The 24,934-nt window shown below is 39.0% G+C and overlaps 1 protein-coding gene across 1 annotated transcript in view; it reads right to left on the bottom strand.

The window, feature by feature from the left end:
* ABCA5 (ATP binding cassette subfamily A member 5) overlaps positions 1–24,625 on the bottom strand; it is a 57,690-nt gene extending 33,065 nt beyond the window's left edge. Inside the window, exons 1-16 of the mRNA XM_054047156.1 lie at positions 24,511–24,625; positions 22,694–22,898; positions 21,489–21,650; positions 19,805–19,902; positions 16,134–16,363; positions 13,838–13,979; positions 10,162–10,350; positions 7,857–8,004; positions 6,148–6,316; positions 4,091–4,149; positions 3,212–3,322; positions 2,766–2,941; positions 2,140–2,259; positions 1,074–1,212; positions 785–875; positions 411–550 (exon numbers count right to left, since the gene is read on the bottom strand). Of these exons, the coding sequence (XP_053903131.1) occupies positions 411–550; positions 785–875; positions 1,074–1,212; positions 2,140–2,259; positions 2,766–2,941; positions 3,212–3,322; positions 4,091–4,149; positions 6,148–6,316; positions 7,857–8,004; positions 10,162–10,350; positions 13,838–13,979; positions 16,134–16,363; positions 19,805–19,902; positions 21,489–21,650; positions 22,694–22,898; positions 24,511–24,615 (2,284 nt within the window). The 5' untranslated portion in view covers positions 24,616–24,625. The remainder of the gene's footprint in view (positions 1–410; positions 551–784; positions 876–1,073; positions 1,213–2,139; positions 2,260–2,765; positions 2,942–3,211; positions 3,323–4,090; positions 4,150–6,147; positions 6,317–7,856; positions 8,005–10,161; positions 10,351–13,837; positions 13,980–16,133; positions 16,364–19,804; positions 19,903–21,488; positions 21,651–22,693; positions 22,899–24,510) is intronic.
* Between the last annotated feature and the right edge of the window lie 309 nt (positions 24,626–24,934).

The raw sequence follows: 24,934 nt of genomic DNA, 5'->3' as shown, positions 1-24,934 counted from the left end.
AAAAACCCCTTTTGTCACTATAGTAAGATATACGCCCTCAGGAGATGGTAGCTAGGTCAATCCATCAACCTAGAAGTGTCTATACAGGGCTTAGATCGGCTTAACTGTCTCACAAGGGTGTGAATTTTTCACACCCCCTTAGCAAAATAGCTAGGTTGATTTCAATTTCAGGTGTAGAGCAGGCCTTAGTCCCCACCTGCCCAAGAAATGAATGAGTGACTGGGAATTAAGGCAAAGAACATGCTTACAAATTTTCAACACTGTCAGTTTTCACTGTCTAATTATAAACATCAGAAAAAGTACATCTGTAAAGAAAAATGACAACATACTTCTTTGAAGGCACCATTATGATCAACTGATTTCCCCCTACACACACATTAGCTCAGCACTGAATTACAATAGCATCATACCTGAAAACTTGTCCATCTCTTTAAAAGGTAAGGTATACACAAGCTGCAGTTCATTCTGTTGTACCAAGCTGGCTCCAGGGATATGCTGTCTGATCAAGGCTGTTGTAGCTTCTGTATTGCAATACCCATCTATGTGCATACTAAAAATACAAAGTATTTTAAAACCTCTTTGTTTCTTCATTGCCATTTTTTTCAAAGTGTAGCCAACAGAGCAACAAAACAGTGAAAGTGATATCTGACCTTCCCAAAGGACAGAAAAATAAAATCTTTAAAAATGTAGTAGGATATTTTAAAATTATCCTACATCTTAAGGGGAAGACAAAGCAAATATAACATGACACAATGAAGGTGGCTTATAAACTACAAAATAATACCTCAAGCGGTAGCCAACTCCCCATTTGGTTTTGAGGAAGAGAGACGAGCCAACACATTTCAGCATCCCTTGAGAAATCACAGCTTTTCGATCTAGAAACAAAAACAGGCGTTTTTATTCTGAGGACCCTCAATCTACTCATAAAACAATGGCATGACTAAAGAGAGAAAACTCTGCTATCTACAGACAGTGGAAGGAGCACCTGTTTACCTTATATGCTAAATACAGTTCTAATTTACACTTTGCAAGCCCCCAGTAAATATATCCCACAGGGCCACAGCAAAACTCACCAGCAAGAATATCTGCCTCATCCATGAAATGAGTACTGAATACTGTTACCCGATTGGCTTGTCTGTTTTTCAGGAGATTCCAAACAACGTGCCGAGAACATGGGTCCATACCAGCAGTTGGTTCATCCAAGAGTAAAACCTACATAAGGATTAGGAAAAAGGGCATAAAAAAATCCAAACCCTCCACAGTCACATCTGAGATACCCACATCACAAAATCCGACAGAAACCAGGAAGACTATTAATTCAAGGGCAGTTATGCTCTATTTGTTTAAAGGTAGGTGGGAAAAATTTCTTACTTTAACCAACTAAAAGGCATGCAAAACATCCATCATCACTACTTTCTTTTTAAAAAAGTACATCACCTATTTGTGATAAACAGAAAGTCACACGCTATGTCACAGAAATGCATCTTCACAACTGGATATGTGCGGTTCCCACTATAAATAAATTTCAACTACAATGGTAAAAAGACACATTGGTTCCTTTTACCAATAGTTGGTGAAATTAAATATGTATGTTTTTAAAAAGGTAGGACATCATGAAGGGGATTGTCACTTACATCTGTACACTGCAGCCTTTAAACATGTACCCAGTCTAAAGGAGCATCACACCTTATAGGTCACAAACAGCAACCATTTAACTCCGTAATCAGACAGAGCCATATACTCTCCGTCATGTCCCAGGTGCTTGCATGGCTTTTTCAGGCCATGAGCCTGCTCTCTCTGACAACTTGCACTGTACTGTTTTGAGAGGGTGCAATGCGCTACCCTCCATTCCAGATGCAATGTAACTTTTTATGCTAATTTACCCCAGAAAAGCATGATAGAATCCAGTTAGTACATTCACTAACACAAGTTAACTCTTTGCAATGTAAAGGTTGCATGCTTCAACTTGGCAATTTTAATTGTTTAAGCCAGAGTTGGTATGAAACATAGGAACAGTTGACAGATTTTTGCACCTTATTTGCATCGCTTGTAATTGCCAAGTAATATGAGCACAGGTACACTATGCAGGCATATATACGGAACAAGCAGTCATTTAGTATTGTGCTGATGCCCCCTTACCTTTGGGCTCCCAAGAACAGCGATTCCTATCGACAGCTTTCTCTTCTGCCCTCCACTTAATTTTTTAGCTTGGTTATCCCGGATGGGCTGCATATCCAAATCATTCATCACTTTCTGCACCTTTAAAAATATACCAACAGGAGTGTTTCATGTCAACAGAAATGAGATACAGTGATTAGAACATGACTGGCATAATTATCAGCAATCTTATGTTATAGTTTGACAAATTATTGATCATTTTAAATTTTTCTAATTAATATTTTTAAGCCCCTTTCCTGGAATGAGCTTCTTGGAGGCAAACCCCTGTACCAACTGTCAACGCAGTGTCTATTACAGGATCAGGGCCTTGAAGTTTAACCTACCAAGAATGGATAAATTACAGGAAGCCAATGTTTGTAAACATGCATTAGTATTTAGATGTTCCATTTTGTTCTTCTAGAGCAAACAAATTCAACAACCTTTACTTAAAGAAAGTATCTTCCTATATTCTCCCTCTTCAATAAAACAGCGTATTGGTCTTTTATTGTAAACAAGACTTGCAAAGCAACTTCCATTATGCAATCAGTAAAACTATTTTAATAAACAGTGAATACACATTGTATAGAATTTATACCTGAGTGACTTACCTCTTGTATCAGAGCATTGGGAGATATCCCTTTAATATGTGCAAATATTGATAAATTCTCTTCCACAGTTAATACGTCAAAATGTATATCTAATTGTGGGCAAACACCCGTTATCTTCCGTACATCGAGCATTTCATCAATTTCAGAGATTCTGTGTCCATAGACAGATGCAAACCCTAAAGAACAAAAAGTTTAAAAAAACTGAAGTGTTTTTTAAACCCAACCACTACTTTGATTATCAGCATAGACAGGCTAACTCCACCAATTAAAATGTATGTATAATTTAAAATTAACCTATTTCAGAATAGCCTGAGAAAAGGAGTGTAACTTGAAATATCCTCAAACGTCAGTGGCCTCAGGTTTTGAAGGAAGGAAAAAAGGACATTAAAATTAGTAGATTACAGCCATACACTTCCTATTTTTTCCTAAAGCCAGAGAATTCTCACCATCAGAAGGTGGGCAGAGTCCACAAAGAATGTTCATCAGTGTTGTCTTGCCTGTTCCACTGTGCCCAAGTAAAGCTGTAATCTGACCCTCATATATGTCAAAGGATAAACCTGACCCAGAAAGAAGAAAGGAACAAGTGAAATAAGAAGTTAGTGACCTTGGTTGTGTTATTCTGCACAGGTTTACGTCACTGCAGTAAATTCAAATACTGGCATATAGGCTATGCATTTACGTTGTATTCCAAGGAACATCTCACCTCAACATTTTAACACAGCCTGGTAAAACTGCAACAGCAGCAATAAATAGAAGTGGGGATTAGATTCCCTGCTAGCACTGCCTATGAGGAGAGCTGAGCTTAGAAGCAGTTAGTGCAGTGGTTCTCAACCTATTTACCATTGTGGGCCAATATGCAGCTCTCTTTGTGTTATGTGGGCCACACCCACACGATATATATACTACCTGTATGGCCCTGATGATGTCACATGAGCCACAGCTGTGTGCTGACTGGGCCACAAGCAGCCCACAGGTTGAGAACCACCGAGTTAGAGGCTCCCATACTACCAGCTCACGGGAGCCAGTAAGAGGTTCCTCTGTGCATACTCACTGGAGTTAGGAGACAGAAAAGGGGACTAGGAGAATGAAGGGAAAGACGACACCCCACAAGGTAAAGGACTGAAGAGGAGGGAAATCCTATAGAGTCTGTTCCGAGCCCCTTTGTCATACAGTTACAGGCAGACTGGCTAAAGACATGAGGGAGAACACACCCAACCATATTTAACACTTCATGCTCCCACCCGAACTAAAAGCACAAAAGACATTCATGGGTTATTTCTCCTTCCATTTCTGATACGAAGCTTAGAGGGTAGAAATTTTCTTACTTCTGAGAGCCTCCACAGTTTCACCCTTTTTTCTGAATGTTTTCTGAACACAGCTGATTCTGAAAGAAGACATGTCATTTTATTAAAGAAGAAGAGCTTAAAAATATCATTTTCTTTTGCAAAAAAAGATCAAGATGAACAACTCTGCAATGCTGATATAGGAAGGTTTTGACACATTTTACTGCTGTGCTGAAATCACACAAACTGTGTTGGAAAAACATGTAAGCAAACCAAGAGAGTGGACATCTTTTTGCAATCTTTTGCTTGAATTGTTTATATTATTGCCTCTCTGTGCTGGCAATATGGGGCGGGGGTGTGTGTGTTTCCTCATTGGACTTCAGTATTTTCTATCATGGCAACTGAATAATTCTTTAAGTAATCCATACCGTTATTTATTTCTAATAGCACCAACAATGTACTAGGCACTTTCTAAACAGAAAAGAAGGCCCAGTCTATGCCCCAGTCAGCTCACAGGAGACAGACAGATGGATGGTAGACAGAAGAGGTGAAATGTATTATTAGAGTGGACAAAGTGGTGATAAGTAAGACTAAGTTAACCCTGCTGTTTTTCCTCTTCTAAGGAGGATATATGAAATCCCCGTCCTCCCCCACAATTACGCCTCAAACATATTAAGATAAAGGTAGTTCAGCTAGTTTCTCCGAAGGCCCCATGACAGAGGTAGGTCTTTGAGAACTATATGAACTCAGAAAGTGTAGAGGCTGTACAGATGAAGTCAGGAGGTGCGATCTATGTGTGGAGAGCAAGGTGGGGGAAAAGGGTCTGAAATCTGTGTGTGAGAAGCTGACAAATATGGGAGGATGATGCTGGCACCAGTGACTCAGGGGAAAGCGTTGGTTGATGTGGAATGAGGCAAGGAGTAAGAATGATCCAGCATTTTATATGAGCTTAGGAAGATCTGGGGAGAAAACCTGACCTTCACACTGAAGTGGATTTATTCAAAAAAATTTTTTGAGACATTAACAAAAACAAACAAACAAAATCAGTCTGATTCTGGCCACTGAACACAAATATTTTTGTTTGAGACTAATGAGTTCTACTGATCGCCATATTTGGGGTTGGGAAGGAATTTTCCTCCAGGGTAGATTGGCAGAGGCCCTGGAGGTTTTTCGCCTTCCTCCGCAGCATGGGGCAGGGATCGCTAGCTGGAGGATTCTCTGCTACTTGAAGTCTCTAAACCACAGGATTTGGGGACTTCAACAGCAGAGTCAAGGGAAAGGGTTGGGACGGCTTTGTGGCCTGCATCATGCGGGAGGTCAGACTAGATGATCATAATGGTCCCTTCTGACCTTAAAGTCTATGAGTCTATGTAAGAAAAATGGAGATTTCGATTATTTCTCAATGTCTATCATGCCACCATAACAGCAAATAACAATAGCAGCAATTTCATAGCTCATATGGAGATTGAGACTAAACGCTGATATTAAAATATTGGGAATATCTGAAGGTTCAGATATAAGAGAATTAATGGCATTTTCCACATGGACTGCAAAAGGTGCTGGAAATGGATCACTTTTACGGTGCTGTTGTATATCATGTCCTGGGAAAGCTAGTCTAGTGGCTCCCCTTTGTGGCTTTGGTGGAATGTGCAATTCTTCACATAAATACCAAAAGGATTTACAAAACCTATCTGAATTCAGTTTTCAAGATTTAATAGAGAAATATTTTTTTCTTGAACTGTTAACCCACCTGACTTCGGCATCTGAAACCACTAATGGCATCACTGAAACCGAAGAAACTGGATTTCATTTTGCTTCATCCTGCTAGACTAAGACTATTTTCAGGAGGTTTGATTTGATTGACATACAGTAGGTAAACATTTCCAAAATCAACTTTGTCGTCTTTGGAAAACATCCATATAATGGAAAATGTGGCTTCATAGAAAATGGACAATTGCTACTTAAATGTGTAAAGAACTAGATGTAATGCATACCATATGCTAATTGAATCAACAGATTAAAAATTACTGTTAATTCCCAGGCACACACGAAACAGGAGAAGTGCGACAATGAATCTGTGCCATTGCAGGAAGTTATACCTGATAGCTTCTTTTCCCTGAAATTCTGAAGATACAGGTTCAACCATCTCACTGAAACTTAAGCTTCCATTAACACTACTCTCATATAACTCCTTGTAATTTCTTCTGCGCTTTGACCAAAATGAGGGCTTCATAAAGAAAAATGATGTCCGTCGTAATCCAAACTCACCTAAGCAATAAAAAAAGAAAGAAAGCCTTCTGAATGTTAAGCACAAATATGATTCAGTGTTTGAATTTTGGCTACAAAAACTGGGCCTAATCATGCCACATTCCTTATCTTGGCATTAAACCCACCACTACGGTTCTGATTAAGGAAAGCATCCCTATTCAGCGAAGTCTATCCTTAAGTGTTTTGCTGAGAAGTGATAGATTTATGCAAGTATTTAAATACTTTCCAGAATCAGGATCTTGAGAAGAGTGATTTAAATACACACTTCAAAGAAAAAGATCAGAGGCAAAGAATTTTGTATTGAAAGAGCTCACGCATGCAGTAGAGAGGAATATGTTCATAGGTATTAATAAATTTGTTCCTAGATGTATCACACTTATTAACACATCAATAATTTAACATAACATCTTGGACAGACACAATTCCCAAGAACAACAATTGCAAAGACTGTGATAACAGCTTCGTCAGTAAGGAAAGAAAATTATTCTGGAACAGTAAGAAGAACGTAACGTAAGAACGGCCATACTGGGTCAGAGCAAAGGTCCATCTAGCCCAGTATCCTGTCTTCTGACAGTGGCCAATGCCAGGTACCCCAGAAGGAATGAACAGGTAATCATCAAGTGATCCATCCCCTGTCGCCCATTCCAATCTTCTGACAAACAGAGGCTAGGGACACCATCCCTGCCCATCCTGGCTAATAGCCACTGATGGACCTATCCTCCATTAATTTATCTAGTTCTTTTTTGAACCCTGTTATAGTCTTAGCATTCACAACATCCTCTGGCAAGGAGTTCCACAGGTTGACTGTGTGTTGTGTGAAAAAAATACTTCATTTTGTTTGTTTTAAATCTGCTGTCTATTAATTTCATTTGGTGACCCCTAGTTCTTGTGTTATGAGAAGGATTAAGTAAGACTTCCTTATTTATTTTCTTCACACCATTCATAATTTTATAGACCTCTATCATATCCCCCCTTAATCGTCTTTTTCCAAGCTGAAAAGTCCCAGTCTTATTAATCTCTCCTCATGTGGCAGATGCTCCATATCCCTAATCATTTTTGTTGCCCTTTTCTGAACCTTTTCCAATTCAAATATATCTTTTTTGAGATGGGACGACCACAAAACAGATATAACAAAACATAACCAAGCAGAATCAAACCCTAATCTGTGTGGTTTTTTTCCACTTCATTAGTATATTTCAGAAAAGTAAAATTTATTTGAATGAAAAATATTTTAAAGTAATATTTAAGACATTTATAAATACATTTCTAAATATTTAACAGCCACACTTCTCCTCTTTTTGCTTGATGTGAGTGTTGCTTTACATGAAGTTAAAGAAAAAGAAGAACACAGAAAGTGGCATTACTATATACCAAAGTGTCTTGGACACTTTATTTAAATACAGTATGTTAGAGCCATCAATTAAGGGTCTGGTTTTCAGAAGTGTTTAACACCCAAAGCTGGCAGATTTCAAGTGGAGTTATGAAATTCAGGACCTATGTGGTTCTGTTCAATATTTATCTCAGATTCTAAACAACATACCTGGAATGACCTGATCAAGATAGACAGCTAGAAGTAGGTAAAACATGCTATCCAGAACCAGTAAAATAAGAGAAATAACTAGTGGATAAGGGCCGTGATTTAAATTTGAAAATATTGCACCATCTTCATAATCTTCCAGATACATGACCTGCAAAACAACATGAAAAAGTTTAGATGCTACAAACTGCCTTTTCACCAACCTGAAATTAAACATGACAACACAGTACAAAAATAAAATTACAAAGTAATATTATATAAGAACTAAGGGTGGGCGATTGTCATGGTAACAAATGCAAAAAAGATGAAACTAGCATTACAGTTTGTTTGCTGCAGGGAATTATAAAAAGTTATGCTTTATGCCATGAATAAAAAATAAAAAATTCACAAATGTACAAAAAAAAAAATAAACTATTTAAAATATTTGAAATTGAGGTGAGACAAATATTTGCAGCGTATTTGTAACTTGATAAGTTATATCTTAAATAACAGTTACACTGAGTCAGACCAATGGTCCATGTATCCTGTCTCTGACAGTAGCCAGTGCCAGATGCTTCAACTAGTCAGAGGTTTAGGGACACCCGGAGCACAGGGTTGTGTCCCTGAGCATCTTGACTAATAGCCATTGATGGACCAATCCTCCATGAATTTATCTAATTCTTTCTTAAACCCAGTTGCACTTTTGGCCTTCACAACATCCCATGGCAACAAGTTCCACAGGTTGACCATGCGTTGTGTGAAGAAGTCCTTCCTTTTGTGTTTTAAACCTGTTGCCTATTAAATTTCACTAGGTAACCCCTAGTTTGTATGTTATGTGAAGGGGTAAACAGTATTTCCCTATTCATTTTCTCCATACCTATCACAATTTAATAGACCTCTATCATATCCCTCCTTAATCATATTTTTTCTAAGATGAACAGTCCCAAACTTTTTAATCTCTCCAGACCCTAATCATTTTCGTTGCCCTTGTCCACACCTTTTCCAATTCCATATATCTTTTTGAGATGGGGCGACCACAACTGCATACAGTATTCAAGTTGTGGGTACACCATGGATTTATATAGCAGCATTATGATATTTCTGTTTTATTATCTATCCCTTTCTTAATGGTTCTTAACATTCTCTTAGCTTTTTTGACTGCCATTACACACTGAGCAGAAGTTTTCAGAGAACTATCCACAATGACTCCGAGACCTGTGGCAACAGCTAATTAAAACCCTATCCTTTTGTATGTATGACTGGGATTCTTTTTTCCACAATGCATTACTTTGCACTTATCAACGCTGAATTTCATTTGCCATTTTGTTGCCCAGTTATCTAATTTTGTCAGATCTCTCTGTAACTCTTCGCGGTCTGCTTTGGACTTAACTATCTTGAATAATTTTATATCGCCGGCAAATTCTGCCAATTCACTCTTCAACCCCTTTTCCAGATCATTTGTGAAGATGTTGAATACCACAAATTTCAGTACAGATCATCAGGGAATCCCACTATTTACCTCTCTCCATTGTGAAAACTTATCTCTACCCTTTGTTTCCTATCTTCTAACCAGTTACCGATCCTTGGGAAGACCTTTCCTCTTATCCTATGACAGCTTACTTTGCTTAAGATCCTTTGGTGAGGGACCTTGTCAAAGGCTTTCTGAAAATCTAAGTACACTATATAGATCGGATCATTCTTGTTCACATACTTATTGACTCCTTCAAAGAATTCTGATAGATTGGTGAGGCACGATTTCCTTTTACAAAAGCCATGTTGACTCTTCCCCAACATGCTGTGTTTATCTATGTGTCTGCTAATTCTGTTGTTGACTATAGCTTCAACCAGTTTGTCTGGTACTGAAGTTAGGTTTACCAGTCTGTAATTGCCAGGATCACCTCTGGACCCTTATTAAAAATAGGCATTACATTAGCTCCCCTCCAGTCATCTGGTACACAAGCTGATTTAAATGAAGCGTTACATACATTACATGCCACAGTTAGTCGTTCTTAAATAGGAAAGAAAAGTTACATTTTAAAGAGGAAGTAATTAGGTGCTAGACCTGGAAGTCCCAGGCTCAATTCCTTACTCTGCAACAGACTTCTTGTGTAACCTTGGCAAGTCACTTACCCTCTCTGTGTCTCAGCTACTCCTCTGTAAAATGGAGATAACAGTTCTTCCCTATCTCACGGGGGTATTGTGAAGACAAATACATTAAGGCTATGGTGATGGAGGCCACGTAAGTATCTTAGCTAGATTTTATATCATAGCAAGTTACTCTTCATTTGTTTGTGCATGCAAAGATAGTAAAGAATAACAGTTTACTTACCTGTGCAATCCCAATCAAGAACGTACACTGACACAAGGGGCTTAGAATCCATACAAAAGACTTTGGAAAACCATCCAACAGGACAATAGTGAGACCCACAAAACCAAAAGCCAGTGTTGCCAAAAATTCAACTATACCCACATGCTTTGATTTTTTAAATAGAGGAGTCAGCATGAAAGCAAAGAAAACCTAGAATACAAATCAGAACATCATTACAGAACACAAGAGATCTGGCATAGAAATGCTGCAATTAACATTTGTATCTTCAATGAACAAGTTACTTTCTTTTTACAATAACTGCAATGCTTTGCCAAGACTTTATCCCTGTTAACATCAATACCTCGTTTGGTAAAAATAGGCCTTCAACAATACAACTGATTTCCTAATATTGTCCATGTCACAGAGTGAAGAACTGAAGTATTAAACAATAAATTAAGGGAGACATACTTCAATGTTCTTCACATTCTTAAACTTTTTCAATCATAAATTAAGAAACTATAATAAATAATATTGCAATTGTTTAAAATTCTCTAAGTGACTTGTATAGATTCATATAGTAATAAAGTGGAATCTCCAAGCTTCAGTTAGGGTCACAATTGTTATTGAAGTGATCCACAATTGTACAGTAAAAGGAACGTAGTACAACATTTTGCAAAGTTTAGAAGAGACAAGATATGGGAAGTTGAGAGTCAGCACAAAACTAATGTAAGGCCCCAGGGGTCTAGAACTCAGGCCTGCAGTGCTGCTGCTGCCATCTCCATGCTGCCGCTGTAACCAGCTTGCACTCCACAGCCCAGGATCCACTGTGGACACAGATGACAGGAAGTCCCACCTCAACAGGTCTGACAGACAGCAGCCCCATGATTCCTGATTGGCTCCCAGCCCTATATAAATCGAAGGGGTGTGCCAGGAAATGTCCAGGCAACAACGCAAATTCCCTGGAGCTGCCCCAACCATTCCTTGCTCCTGAACTGGTGGCTTCTATCTCGGCTTCCTTTGGACTTCACCTTCTGACTCAGACCCTGAAACCTGACTCGGATTCTGACCCATGGTATCAAACCTGACTGCGCTCCTCCGCTCCTCCCTGCCTCCGGTTTGCCCCTGCTCTGACCCTTGGTCTTGACTGCCTGCGTTGGGATGCTGCCAACTGGAACTCTTCCTTCATTAGAAACTCAATCACGCAAGATGCTGAATACTCTGGCCCTGATTCTAGCAAAGCACTCAATCCTGTGTTTAACTTTAAGCACATTACAAGTCCCACTAATGTCAATATAACTGCTCACGTACTTAACCGGTTTACTGGATTGAGACCGGAGTACTAGGGAGAGACAAGGTAGGTGGAGGTAATATCTTTTATTGGACCAACTTCTGTTGGTTGAACGGACAAGCTTTAGGGCTTTACATAGCTCTTCTTCAGGTCTAGAGAAGGTAGTCAGTGTCCAGCTAAATACAAGGTGGGACAGATTGTTAAGCAGAAGGGGTTCACGCATGTTGTAGTCAATTAAAATGAAGTGGACAATTAGCAACTCTGCAATAGTAGGACCCTGGAGGGTTAGTAGGAAGCAAGGAGTGTGACAAATTGATGTAATCAGCCATAAAACCAGTGTCTCTATTAAGTCCATGATTTTTAGTGCACTGCAGAGTAATGAATTTAAGTTCCCAAGCTTGTCTTTTGAAGGAATTGTGCAGGTTTTCATTGAGAACAAGGACTGAGAGATCAGATACAGAGTGATCATTTTGTGAAAGGTGTTTGCCCATAGGTGAGAGAAAAATGATAAAAGACAAAAACACCCTGTGTGAGTTCATTAGAGAGCGTAGTGATTGTTTCATTTCACCCACATAGTTGTTGTTGGGGCACTGGATGAGGCACACCACATGTTGTGATAGGCATGTGTGGGATGCATGGATCTCGAAAGGTGAGTTGTGGGGACATTGATCATTGTAGCAGTGGAGAGATGGCTGCACATTTTGCATTCGTTGTTCTGGCAGGGTTTCGTGCCACTTTGAGTTGGTGGGTCCTGGTCTGTTGGGAGTTTATGTCTAATGATGAGCTTAGTGAAGTTGGGGGGGGGAGGTTGTTTGAAGGCCAGAAGAGGGGATTCAGAAATGATTTCTTTCAGGATGGGGTCCCCACTGAGCATGGGTTGTACCTGTTTGATGAAACCAGTACAGGTTATGATGTAGGGTGGCAGGTGACAAGCAGAGCTGTGAAGTTGGTGTTCGGGGTTTTTTCTGCTGTACTGTAACGTGTTCTCCTGGGGTATGTGGGTGGCCCATTCTATGATGTGATCTACTTCTCTGGTGGAGTGTCCTTGGTTAGTACAGGCAGTTTAAATGTGTTGAGGTGTGTATCCTGAGCTCTCTTTTGGAGCATATTATTTGGAACCTGAGTTCCTGGCTGTAGATAACAGATTTCTTGGTGTATCCCAGAAGTTGATGCTGATATGGGACTGTTCTACAGAGAGTGTGCTAGACGGGTGTAAGTTGTGGAAACTGTGGTGGAAATCCCAGGGAGTTCAGGTCATCTGTCCAGAGGATGAAAATATCATTAATGTATTTCAGGTATATGTATTGGTGGTGCATTTTCCCAGAAATTCTTCTTCAAGGTGGTCCACAAAGAGGTTGGCATATTGGGGAGCCGTCCTAGTATCCATGGCTGTACTCATGGTGTAAACAAAGCATTTATTGTTAAATATAAACTTCTTATGGGTAAGGATGAAATGGATGAGATTGGCAATGTGTTGGGGGTGGATTGCTGAGTGTTGTCCATTGTCTTGTAAATATTTGAAGCAGACAGCGGTGGCGTAATAGCGAGGGAGGTTGGTGTACAGGGAGAGGACGTCCATGGTGGCAAGGATGGTGTTCTGAGGGAGGTTGTTAATGTGGTATAGTTTCTGGAGGAAGTCAGTTGTGTCCTGGAGGAAGCTGGCCCTTTGTATGGTCAGTGGTTTGACGATGGTTTCTATAAATCCTGATATTTGCTCAGTAACAGGGTCGTGGCCAGATATGATGGGTCTGCTTGGGTTCCCTTGTTTGTGTATCTTGCAGCGCATGCAGAAGGTCCCTGGGATGGGTTTGTGGGGTATAAAATTGTAGAACTTCTCTTGAAGTTGTTTGGAGAAGAATTTGATGAGATCCTTCAATTCTTTTTCCACTGACAGAAGTAGGTCTAATAAAGATTTGACCACACCTATCTTGTGTCTCTGATATGTTGGGACCAACATGGCTACACCACCACCACAAACCAGAGTACTTGGCATTTTGGGAGACTGAGCCATACATGAAGTAGTGGGGTAAAATAAGCAGGAATAATAAACCTTTAAAAAATCCTATGGTATTTGATTTTAATACATTTCTGCATCTTTGGTATTTCCTATTCAAAGAATAGGAGATATAGTAAATACTTCTGTACATTCAAATACGGGCGTGGTAAGGTAATGGTTGGGGTTCAAGTGGCCAGCTCAGTACATGTGACACGAGAAGCTACATAAAATCTCCCAAAACAATTGTGAGAAGAAAGAGAATGGTGCGATAAAGGCAGCTGTTTACCATTTGGGATAGGGAAAACTGCATTGGAAACATGTCTAGAATGGGGGAAAACAGCAGATGGGAACAAGCACATTGGAGAGAGTGATCTCAGTGAACCACAAACAAATTGAATTCATGAAACACTTACTGAGGATATTCCATACAGGAAAAAAAGAAGAAATATCACAAAGGAGCTACTTTGGGGAAATAGTGAAGAGGCTGTTGCAATGACTGCCATGAGAATGGACATGACAAAAATCAGAGTTGTGTACAGTAGAACCCAAGACAGCCTGGAAGAAAAGGAAAAACAGGGAAAATTCCTAGATTAACTAAATAATTGTATTGGAATAATTCAAAGTTACAATTCTTTAATATTCCAGAATGCTGCACAGAAGGGAAGCAAAACAATGTGTCAGAATCTCAGAGGAAAGGAGGTCTCTAAGTGCAAATATTATTCTAAGCATCATTGCATGTACTTTCATCCTAATTGCATCAAAATAAAGCAAAACATTGTTCTGAATCTACAATTTTGTAATTTCCATAATTAATTTCCTCGTTTAATTGAAACAGGGTCAGTGAGGAGCAGCTTTCAATAATTAAAGAAAATGCTACTTAAATTTTAATGCCCTAGTCAGTCCAGTAATACAATATTCTTCTATATAAAATAAACCTTGTTGAAAAGTCAGAGAACAATTTCCTTCTTAGGAAACAGATGCAGCCTGTGCAAGGGTAAGAAATGTGACACATTTTACTTAGGATATATCTTCACTACCTGCCGGATGGGTGGGCAGAGATCAATCCAGTGGGGATCGATTTATCGCATCTATTCTAGACGCGATAAATTGATCCCCGAGTGCTCTCCTGTCGACTCCTGTACTCCAGTGCTGCGAGAGGCGCAGGCGGAGTCGACGGGGGAGCAGCAGCCGTCGACTCACCTCAGTGAAGACACCACGGTAAGTCGATCTAAGTATGTCGACTTCAGCTATGTTATTCACGTAGCTGAAGTTGCGTAACTTAGATCGATCCTTCCCACCCCCCTCCCCCCGTGTAGACCAGGGCTTAGCTAACAACTCACTAGATTAGCCCTTTTATAGTGCTTCCAATTTTCAAAATGCTGCACAAACACCACTTAAGTAACATGTCTGCAGGGATGCATTTTATAGAGGGGTTCCCTAAAGCAGAGAAGGGAAGTGACTTGGCCACATGTATCAAGAAATAGTGCCTGGGGGGTGGAAGTAGTCTGCTAATATTCTAAATCAAGGGCTTGGTCATGCAAAGAGCATTTATTAATGAGAACAACCCAACTGAATCAACTGAACTATTCACAGTAAAAAAGGATTATATTTGGTGGTAGTTTTTTGCAGGATACAGCTCTAGTACACCAATGGTCACCATTACTGGGCATGCAAAGATAAACTAAGATCATTTGTTCCCCTACAACCATACTGTATTAAAATGAGCACACCCACGATATGGAAGAATAGACATTACATGGTATAGTATCAATCATTAAAGAGGATGCACTTTAAAATCTGAACGTCTTCTGCACAGATCTCTCTCTCAGATAGGTTACAATACTACAGCAGTATTCAATCAACCCCCATACTGGAACTGATGTGAGTGGAAAGGAGACTGTCACTTGTCCAACTCAACATCAGGAAAAAGGAGTTACTGAGCTAAAAGGAGGAAAAAATATAGCTCATGCACACAGCATTTTATTTATTCACATCAGGCATTTGGTGTATTTTGAGGGATTTCTTTATATCCACTTAGTAAGGAATGTTCAACCGCACAAATACAAAATGACTGCCGAGAAAGGAGTACTGTGGAAAAGGATCTGGGGTTATAGTGGATCATAAACTAAATATGAGTTAACAATATAACACTGTTGCAAAAAAAGCAAATATCATTCTGGGATGTATTAGCAGGAATGTTGTAAGCAAGACATGAGAAGTAATTCTTCCACTCTGTTCAGCACTGGTAAGTCCTCAACTGGAGTATTGTGTCCAGTTTTGGACACCACCATTCAGGAAATATGTGGAATCTCCATCATTGGAGGTTTCTAGGAACAGGTTAGACAAACACCTCTCAGGGATGGTCTAGATAATACTTAGCCCTGCCTCAGTGCACCGGACTGGACTAGGTGACCTGTCAAGGTCTCTTCCAGTCCTGCATTTCTGTGGTATAAAGCAGAAGAATAATGGAAATATATATGAGGTTTTAGATGAAGCATCATCATTGTGACATTTGCTTTTCAAACAGGCACAAACGACTATGCTATTATAACTGTGTTTAAGCAAGACTTGCCCAACATTCTCATCAAAATGACAATAGCCTAAAAAGAAGATTAACAGTAACCAAATGGTGAATTTGAAAAAATTATAAAATAACATGACATTTACTACATTTATCTAGAACGAGAGTTTTGTTGTATACTCACTTACCAAAAGGCGGTGTCATGAAGCCCCATTATCTTTAAAAATTCCTTCAACTTCTTCTCCTTTTCTGCCACAATATGAATTGCCAAATAGTACCCAAAGGGTGAGAAAGCTATTACTAGGTAAATTAAAATAACTGCTCGAGGAAAATAATCGATTTTCATATCAGCAGCCTCTCCCATAATAACAGCTTTAGTCGATTCCAGTTCTTCCCAAACTGAATGATTAGTCTTCAGCTAAAAACAAAGTGAAAGAATACTTTAATCCGTTTGGATTTTACAGCTCCACCAACCAAAAAAACAAACAAACCCCAAAATACATTAACAGGTAAATTCTTTTTTGAGGTAAGACCCAATCCTGGAGGCATTTACACACATGCCATACTTTACTGACATAAGTAGGCTCACAGACTTCCCTGAGACTTTAAACAGGTGCTTGTGTGTGTGTGTAGGTCTTGGGCCTAAATTGTACCAAGTCCCAGAATATCACAGTTGAAAAAGTAGGGAAACATGACCTTCTATGGGAAGATGGAGACAGTGAGTGAACAAAACTTTGGGATGTCCATCTCCTAATAAAGGGACTGACCTGTGCACGAATTTGTCAAATAGCGACTAGAACTAGAAAGAAGTAGTGGAAAAGAATTCAAAACGAACACTGACCAGGAACAAATCAAACCAATCCATACATGTTAGGTAGTAAAACAATTAAGAACTTCAGCTCAGCAAGGTAGAAGATTCATCCCACTGCAAGACTGGCATACGTAACTGGATTAACCCCCTTTAGAGAAAGCGGACATTTGCTAGTAGGACACCATGGTACCCACTGTCCAGATTGGCATGTCTGATTATTACAGAATGGCTCAAAACCTCAACTTGTGACAACTGTTGCACACTCCCCACTAAGAATTTTTAGAAAATGGCGTTATGTTCAAGCTATTAACCATGGCAATCACCAAAAATGAAGTTAACAGGGCTATGGCAAAACACTAACTGCATTCAATGCTATTGATATTTGCCCACGAATATTACCAATACAATGTGAGTATTTACAGTACATAGCGTAAAGAATCCACAGGTAAAGCAATGGGATGAGTAATGCTGCTTTTCAAAATTTCCATATCTGTCACTTGAGTTCTGCAAAAGCTGTATGCAAGTTAGATACAGAGTCCAAAGTTTTCAGGTCCTTAGGATCTGCCATGGGAGCTACTCCCTAATTTAAGATTTGTCTGGCATCTTTTTATCTATATGAGGTGTAAGCTTGCTGTATCACCCACACACAGTTCTAAGAGCAGTTCCATTCTATATAACATACCTAGCTATTAATGGGGATTGTAGCTATTAAGTCAGACACGGGATACAGTTCATACAGTTACAATATCTTTGGAGTAAAAATGTGTTTTGTGGAATGAGAATTATCCTCAATTTCTTGGCTACCAAAAATCGGTTTCATTTCTGCCTTCTGTCCCAAACCTTTTACAAATCCATCAGTAGGGGGACACATGCCTTCCTACCAATCACCACTCAGACTGGTATTAAGCATGCATCCATTAAAAAAATCCATCTGGTTACAAACCAGAGTTGCAGCATTAACTCAATTAAAAATTTAAAAGGTTCACATTTAATACCAACCATGTAAAATAGATACACAAGATTGAGCCAACAGAGCAGGAAAACCCCTTGCTTACCTTGCTACACTAGCTCAAATACCATTCTGTGATAACTGTTGGCAACTGCTAACATTTTTAATGACGGCCATTGCATACACATCACACTCACGTATTTAGATGCATAACAATGTACAAACAAAAACAACAAGGAGTCTGGTGGCACCTTAAAGACTAACAGATTTATTTGGGCATAAGCTTTCATGGGTAAAAACCTCACTTCTTTGGATGCATAGAATGAAAGTTACAGATGCAGGCATTATATACTGATAATTATATATTGAAACACCAGTTTCAATTATTTTGGTAATTTATTTAATAATACCTGCCAGTATATAATGCCTGCATCTGTAACTTTCACTCTATGCATCCGAAGAAGTGAGGTTTTTACCCACGAAAGCTTATGCCCAAATAAATCTGTTAGTCTTTAAGGTGCCACCAGACTCCTTGTTGTTTTTGTAGATACAGACTAACACGGCTACCCCCTGATAATGTTCAAACAGTAGTGCCATTCGTTTAAATGTGAATACTCATTGGTGCAAAAATATTACAAAAATGCAAGAAAATCGAAGGGGAACACATCTTGAAAGAAATCTTTCCTGAACCCCTTCTTCTAGCCTTCAAACACCCCAACCTTGCCAATCTCATCATCAGAAGCAAGCTCCTCACAGACCAGGAAACACCAACTTGAAGCAGCACCAGACCCTACCATAGCAACAGATGCAAAACCTGTAGCCATATTTCCACTGCTACAATGATCAATACCTCCACAACACACCTTTCAAGATCCATGGGTCCTACACATGCCTATCATATGTGATGTATTTCATCAAATGCCCCAACAACAACTACGCAGGTTAAACCAGACAATCACTGCACTCTTGAATGAACTCGCAGAAAAATAATAAAAGACCCATCATCTGTGTGCAAACACTTCTCACAAAACAATTACGCCGTATCTGCCCTCTCAGTCCTCATCCTCAAAGGACACCTGAGCAACACCTTCAAAAGATGAGCCACGAAGCTTAAATTCATAACTCTGCTAGACACCAAAAATCACGGATTCAACAGACAGTGATTTTATGTCTCATTACAACAATTTGTAACCCATTACCTCTACACTGTCCTATGACTGCAGAGGTGTTAATTGCTCACTTCATTTTGAATAGTTTCTTACAACAGGTGTTACTCCTTATGCTTAATTGTCTGTTCAACCTTTAATTTAGCTGTGACACTCTAATTACCTTCTCAGACCTGAAGAAGAGATCTAAAGCTTGTCTCTTTCACCTACAAAAGCTGGTCCAATAAAAATTACCCCACCCACCTTATCTCTCAGAAACATTTTGTTAATCAGCTGTAAACCAATTTTAGTACCCTATACAATGTTTCAGGAGCACAGCTGTACTGATACACCCTGCCTCTGCAGCGCATCTGGTGAAGATACTCTATGCTGACGGGAGAGAGCTCTCCTGTTAGCATAAAGAAAACCATCTCCGCAAGTGGCAGAAGCTATGCGCTGTGCACATAAGTGCTTATATTGGTTTAACTTAGGGCTTGTCTACACTGCAAAGTTGTTGACAAAACTTTTGTCTTTCATGGGTCCTTAAAATAGCCCCCCTGCAAAAGACAAAAGTTTTGCCGACGCAAGTGGCAGTGTGAACGCAGCTTTGTCTGCAGGAGCGCTCTCCTGCCAAAAAAGCTAACGCTGCTTGCGGGGCTGGAAGTATTTTGTCAGCAAAAGTGCCCACAAGGTACCAAAAAAAAAAAAAAAAAGCGTTTACACACGCTGACTTTTAGCGATAAGGCCTTGTCGCTAAAAGCTGCGTGGTGGAGACAAGCCTTTATATTGCTCGGGGGTGGTGGAATATTCACACCACTGAGCGACATAAGTTTTGCCGACATGGGCTGTAGTGTAGACACAGCCTAACAAGACAAAAAAAATCTCATTACAAGAATACCAAAGCAAAGGCTATTTAAGCAATTTTGCCTTTTCATTTTACTTATCTATATTTACCTGTATTATTGCTGCATCAATACAAGCTTGTAGAGCTGCAAATCCCGAGTGCCAGTAGGTAACAGATTCACATCCCTTTGATAAACTAGAACAACTGGCTATGGAAAAATAAAGACATTTTAAAGCAAAAACCTGGAGTTATTTGTTTCTTGTTCATGATGTAGAATCATAGAATATCAGGGTTGGAAGGGACCTCAGGAGGTCATCTAGTCCAACCCCCTGCTCAAAGCAGGACCAATCCCCAACTAAATCCCCAAAACCCTTAGTGGCCCCCTCAAGGATTGAACTCACAAGCTGGGGTTTAGCAGGACAATGCTCAAACCATTGAGTTATCCCTCTCCCTTTAGAGAATTTTTTCACTTGAACCGTTTATTAATGGTGGAAATGGGGGGAAAACCAACTTCTTTGGAGTTAAAAATGTAACCAACAAAATCTCATTTAAAGCATTATAACTAGGGTGATCAGATGTTCCGTTTTTATAGGGACAGTCCCATTTTTGGGGACTTTTTCTTATATAGGCCCCTATTACCTCCCACCCCCTGTCCCATTTTTTCCACAGTTGTTATCTGGTCACCCTATAATAAAAGACATTTTTCTCTAAAGCAGACATAAAACTAGATAGATATATCATAAAGCCAATGGCAACTTCACAAACCGATGGCTACTATTACAAGGATAATAGGATACAATGAATCACAGGATAATTTTTCAGCCACTTTGTGGAGTGAAGATTGAGAACCACTACTCTATATTATGGACAGACGCATGCAAAGTTACTGTAATGAAAACCAAACTGTTTTGCAGTTAGGAGAGTCCAAAAAGGATTCCAAAAGAGATTTGCACATGGACTGAAAAAGCCAAGGAAACAAATTGGTGAGAACAAGACCAAACTCTGAATTCTATCGTAACACTTTAATGGAAAATTATTAACTTCACAGGTAATCATTCCTAGAATTAAAATACAACTTTAAGACAAAATCTGTATTTCACACACAACTTTTCACCATTAGAAGATTTTTTTTTTTTAAATTTGGATTGTCTACACTTTACTCTTTGAAGAACATTTTTCCAGTGTTCTTAAAGAAAGGTAAAAGGAAAACAAGGTTATCTGTAAGAACACACCCTCTTGTGGTGGAGGAGTTTGTGAAGATGCTGGGGCTCTCATGTTTTAAGCGGTTTTGTACTTTTCAGAGCTTCTCAAAGCAGGGACCTAGGCTGAAATCCTGGTGCTAAAAAACTCCCACCGCCTTACGTTTTCACCGCTTGTTTTTTACATGCTTGTGAAGATCCATGTAACATTAAGTCACTCTATAAATACCACCAAATTATTACTGATACATAAAGATGATCACCTAACGCAGATATTCATTTGTGCCTTAACTATCCCTGCAACCATTCCCAATACAGGAAGATGACTCCTAGCTTTTTGTGGGAGTTTCCCTATCAATAACGCAGTCCAGCACATCTCCTGTGTATCAAAATACCCCAAAGAGTGAAAAAACCAGCTACCCCTCCCCCGCATTTCATATTGTACTGATGCTAATGCCACCACTGTTAATGCTCTTTGGCTTTCTTGTGATAACACGTGAGGTAGCAAAGTCTGCACTTAGCATCACATGTGAGACATAATAAAAGTAAGTCAAATTTTCAAGTTCAATGCCTTAAAAGTAGCATGTATATTTACCTCTTGATTCTACATTGATAGAAGACACTGTGACCGCACCAGGAAAGAATCTAAGCTGGTAGGACATGGAATCTTTGAAAACTACACCAACAAACTTTGAGGGGTTAACAGTACTAGCCTCTTGCAATTCTTTTTCACTGAAAAATTCTTCTGTAATTACATCTGCAAAATATTAAAAATTAGAATGATATCAGAATGCTTCTGTGAGAAGAACAATCAAAAGTGGACTACGTATTTTAAGCAAAGATTGTGTCATTTCTAAATGGGGCAACTTGTTTTCAGTATTCGGGGCCAAATTTTGGTCCCATTGAAATTTAGGAGAATGTTTCCCATTTACTTCAATGGAGCATGGATTTAAGTCTCAGCACTTGACAAGTCTGGTATGAGTTTTTAAAGGAAAATACATTTTAAAAATGAAAAGTGAAATTTTGCAGGGACTCAAAAACATTTATTGTTGCAATCAGAAGCCATGCATCGCTCCCAAATGTGAAATTCATCAGAAAGAACTTGAAACCAGCAGATCAGGATACCCAGAAAAAGAAATGAAAGTTTCAGGTCGTGGTACCTGTGATCCTTTTCCTCTTGGCAGTCATGTACCATCTAAGCTACAAGTTCATACGAGGTTTTGGGGGTAGAATCAGTTTCAGCAACACAGCTGTGCCAGCTCTATAGAGGAGGCACAACTTAACTGTGTTTTTTTAATCAGTTTCAAAACCAGATATTGACATGCTGCTAAATGAAACATTCATTAAAAACAACTTGTTTTGTAATACTCACAGGCTCTAAACCTGAAAGCCCTAGTTAAAATAAACTGATATCTTCCTTAATTTACCATACAACTGCTCTCAGTAAATCTGTTAGTGCGAGGTAGTATCATCAGACTAAAAAGATTCTAAGTCCAATCCTGAAACCCTCACTCAGATGAGTCATCCTGGACTTCAGTGGAATCACTGGTGTGAGGAAAGGGTACTACTATGAATAAGGGCTGCAAGATTGAGCACATGACTGGCATCACACAATGCTCATCAGCTGAAGCAAACAATGATGGCATCACAGCCCCTTCAAGATCTCAGCAGTAGAGGGGAGAAATACTGTCTAATCTACCTGAAGAGGACAAGTTTGATCAGCCATTCAAAGCAATAATATTTTCCATCTAAACACAAAAAAAGAACATGAGATGTGGAAGAATAAAATAAATACAATACCATCTGCAAAGTATTCAAAAGACACTTTCTGCATGATTTTTCTTGTCATGTTTGTCACTGGTGTGTATCCAAGAATGAAGTCCAAGAGCATGGAGCGATCTAAAGTACCAAGATCAGTGTTGGGCACCTCACCAAACTTCCTATTTGGATGCATCATGCTCATTAATATAAGCCAAAATAAAAAAAATAGAGGAAAAAGGACTTCCTGTTGAAACAACAAGACAACAATTAAAATCTCTCCTTTACTTAAATTATAAACGCTTCAAGAAGTGACTGTGTCCTTTTCAAATTATTTGATTGTAAAGCTTCCTGCACATTTATCAAACTACATAAATAATCATTTCAATCTTGGCTGTTGCTGTAACGCAGCCACAGGATTTTGCTAACAGTGATAACGTGGGAAGCCGTCTTAGGATGCAAGTGCTCCATTCCAACTCCTAAGAAGTTATAAACCAAAGAGCAATCTCTGTGCTCAGTTACGTTGAAATTGGCGAAGTTACATGGATGAAGCTGATGGCAAAATTTGGCTTCAGATGTTTTGGTGTCTGGATTCTTATCTAGAACATGATTTGGCTTTTGGTATAAACTTAACATTTGCATTATCTGAAAATGAAAAAGAACTTGTATATATTTCCAGTCATAGAACAGTTAAGCAAGTCAAGCCAAGCCTTGTCTTGCCAAACAAGTAAGTTAAATGTTTTCTTGTTGACCCTTGTGGATCCCCCTAAAAACCCAGGTGCGTCACACAATAGAGCTGTTAAGCAAAATTTTATAATAGGTAAATGTTAGAAATGACATCATCACAAATACTTCCAATACAATATTTTAATCATTGTATTTATTGATTTATTGTTCTGTGGTGACATTTTGGGCTCGTGTCATGATTACACAATGGTACCTTTCAGTCCTGACTTCCAGAGTTATATGTATTTATATAGTTCATATGCTGAAATGGAGGGTTATAGCTATGAATGCTCTTTCTAGTTCTGCCACTCTCCTGCAACCTGACACTGGGTGAACCACTTAGTCTGCCTGCAAATATTTCCCCATCAGCAAAATGGGTATTATAAGGCTTCATTAATGTTTTATAACATGCTTTGACATTCAAGGATGAATGATGAGATAGCACTCTGAAGTATTATTATGTTATTCTCAACAACACTATATTCTTAATTATCATTTAAACCATTTGTAAACATTTGCTTGAACGGTTCTTACCAGGGACCCCAACAGGCAGTTCTATTACCTAACTGCTCTTATCAGTAACAAGACATTCTAAACTTAATCTTGTACTTTATCAGTATTATTTTACTACATGTAATTCTGCCCTAAAATAAGTAATGTTATTTTACCCCAATTGGTCAGTTATACTCTCTAGAAAGTGAATAGAGAAACTGAAATTACCACATTCATACACAGAGACACACAGCAAGACTATTTCTATAAAAAGAACAGGAGTACTTGTGGCACCTTAGAGATTAACAAGATGCATCCGAAGAAGTGGGCTGTAGTCCACGAAAGCTTATGCTCTAATAAATTTGTTAGTCTCTAAGGTGCCACAAGTACTCCTGTTCTTTTTGTGGATACAGACTAACACGGCTGCTACTCTGAAACCTATTTCTATAAAGTATTTCTTGCCAAAGGATCACAAGGATGACTGAAGGAGCTAATATATTTCAGACCTGAGCTCACACTAATCAGTTATTCCTTCAATATTCAGAGACAATTTAACAAAGCTTAGTTTTGTTTCTAAGTCAGCTAATTTTTCAATCATAATCAGACACAGACACAGACCAATAAATGATCACGTAACCTACCTGCACACTACTCTTCTTAGTCCTGCATTTAACAAGGTAGTTCTTGAATAAAAGAGCTTTGGTTTGTCTCCACACCCCTGCCTCCCCTGCAGTTTCTGCGGCCATTTTTCAAGAGTAGCCTGTTTAAAAAAACCAAAAAAAAGCATTTGAAGTGACAACTATTAGTTGTACCTATTCACTTTTTTTTTTAATGTAAAAAAGAGAAACTATGTGCCAGCTAATTATATTGTTCTATACCACTGATAAACTGTTTTCCATTGTGTAAGCCCGATCCCACATTACGTTAAGAAGTTTGCACAGATACACACCCTAGACACATTTTTCAATTACAAGACAGATGTCGCACTGGGCTGCCTTATGGAAGCTTGGCATTCTGATATGTCTTTTTGGGAATACAATCTTCTATTCCAGCAAGTAAGTTTTC

This window comes from Malaclemys terrapin, chromosome 13 (assembly GCF_027887155.1).
Source record: "Malaclemys terrapin pileata isolate rMalTer1 chromosome 13, rMalTer1.hap1, whole genome shotgun sequence".
NCBI lineage: Eukaryota > Metazoa > Chordata > Testudines > Emydidae > Malaclemys > Malaclemys terrapin.
The sequence above is the reverse complement of the archived record's forward strand: the minus strand, read 5'-3'. Positions and strand labels throughout refer to the sequence as shown.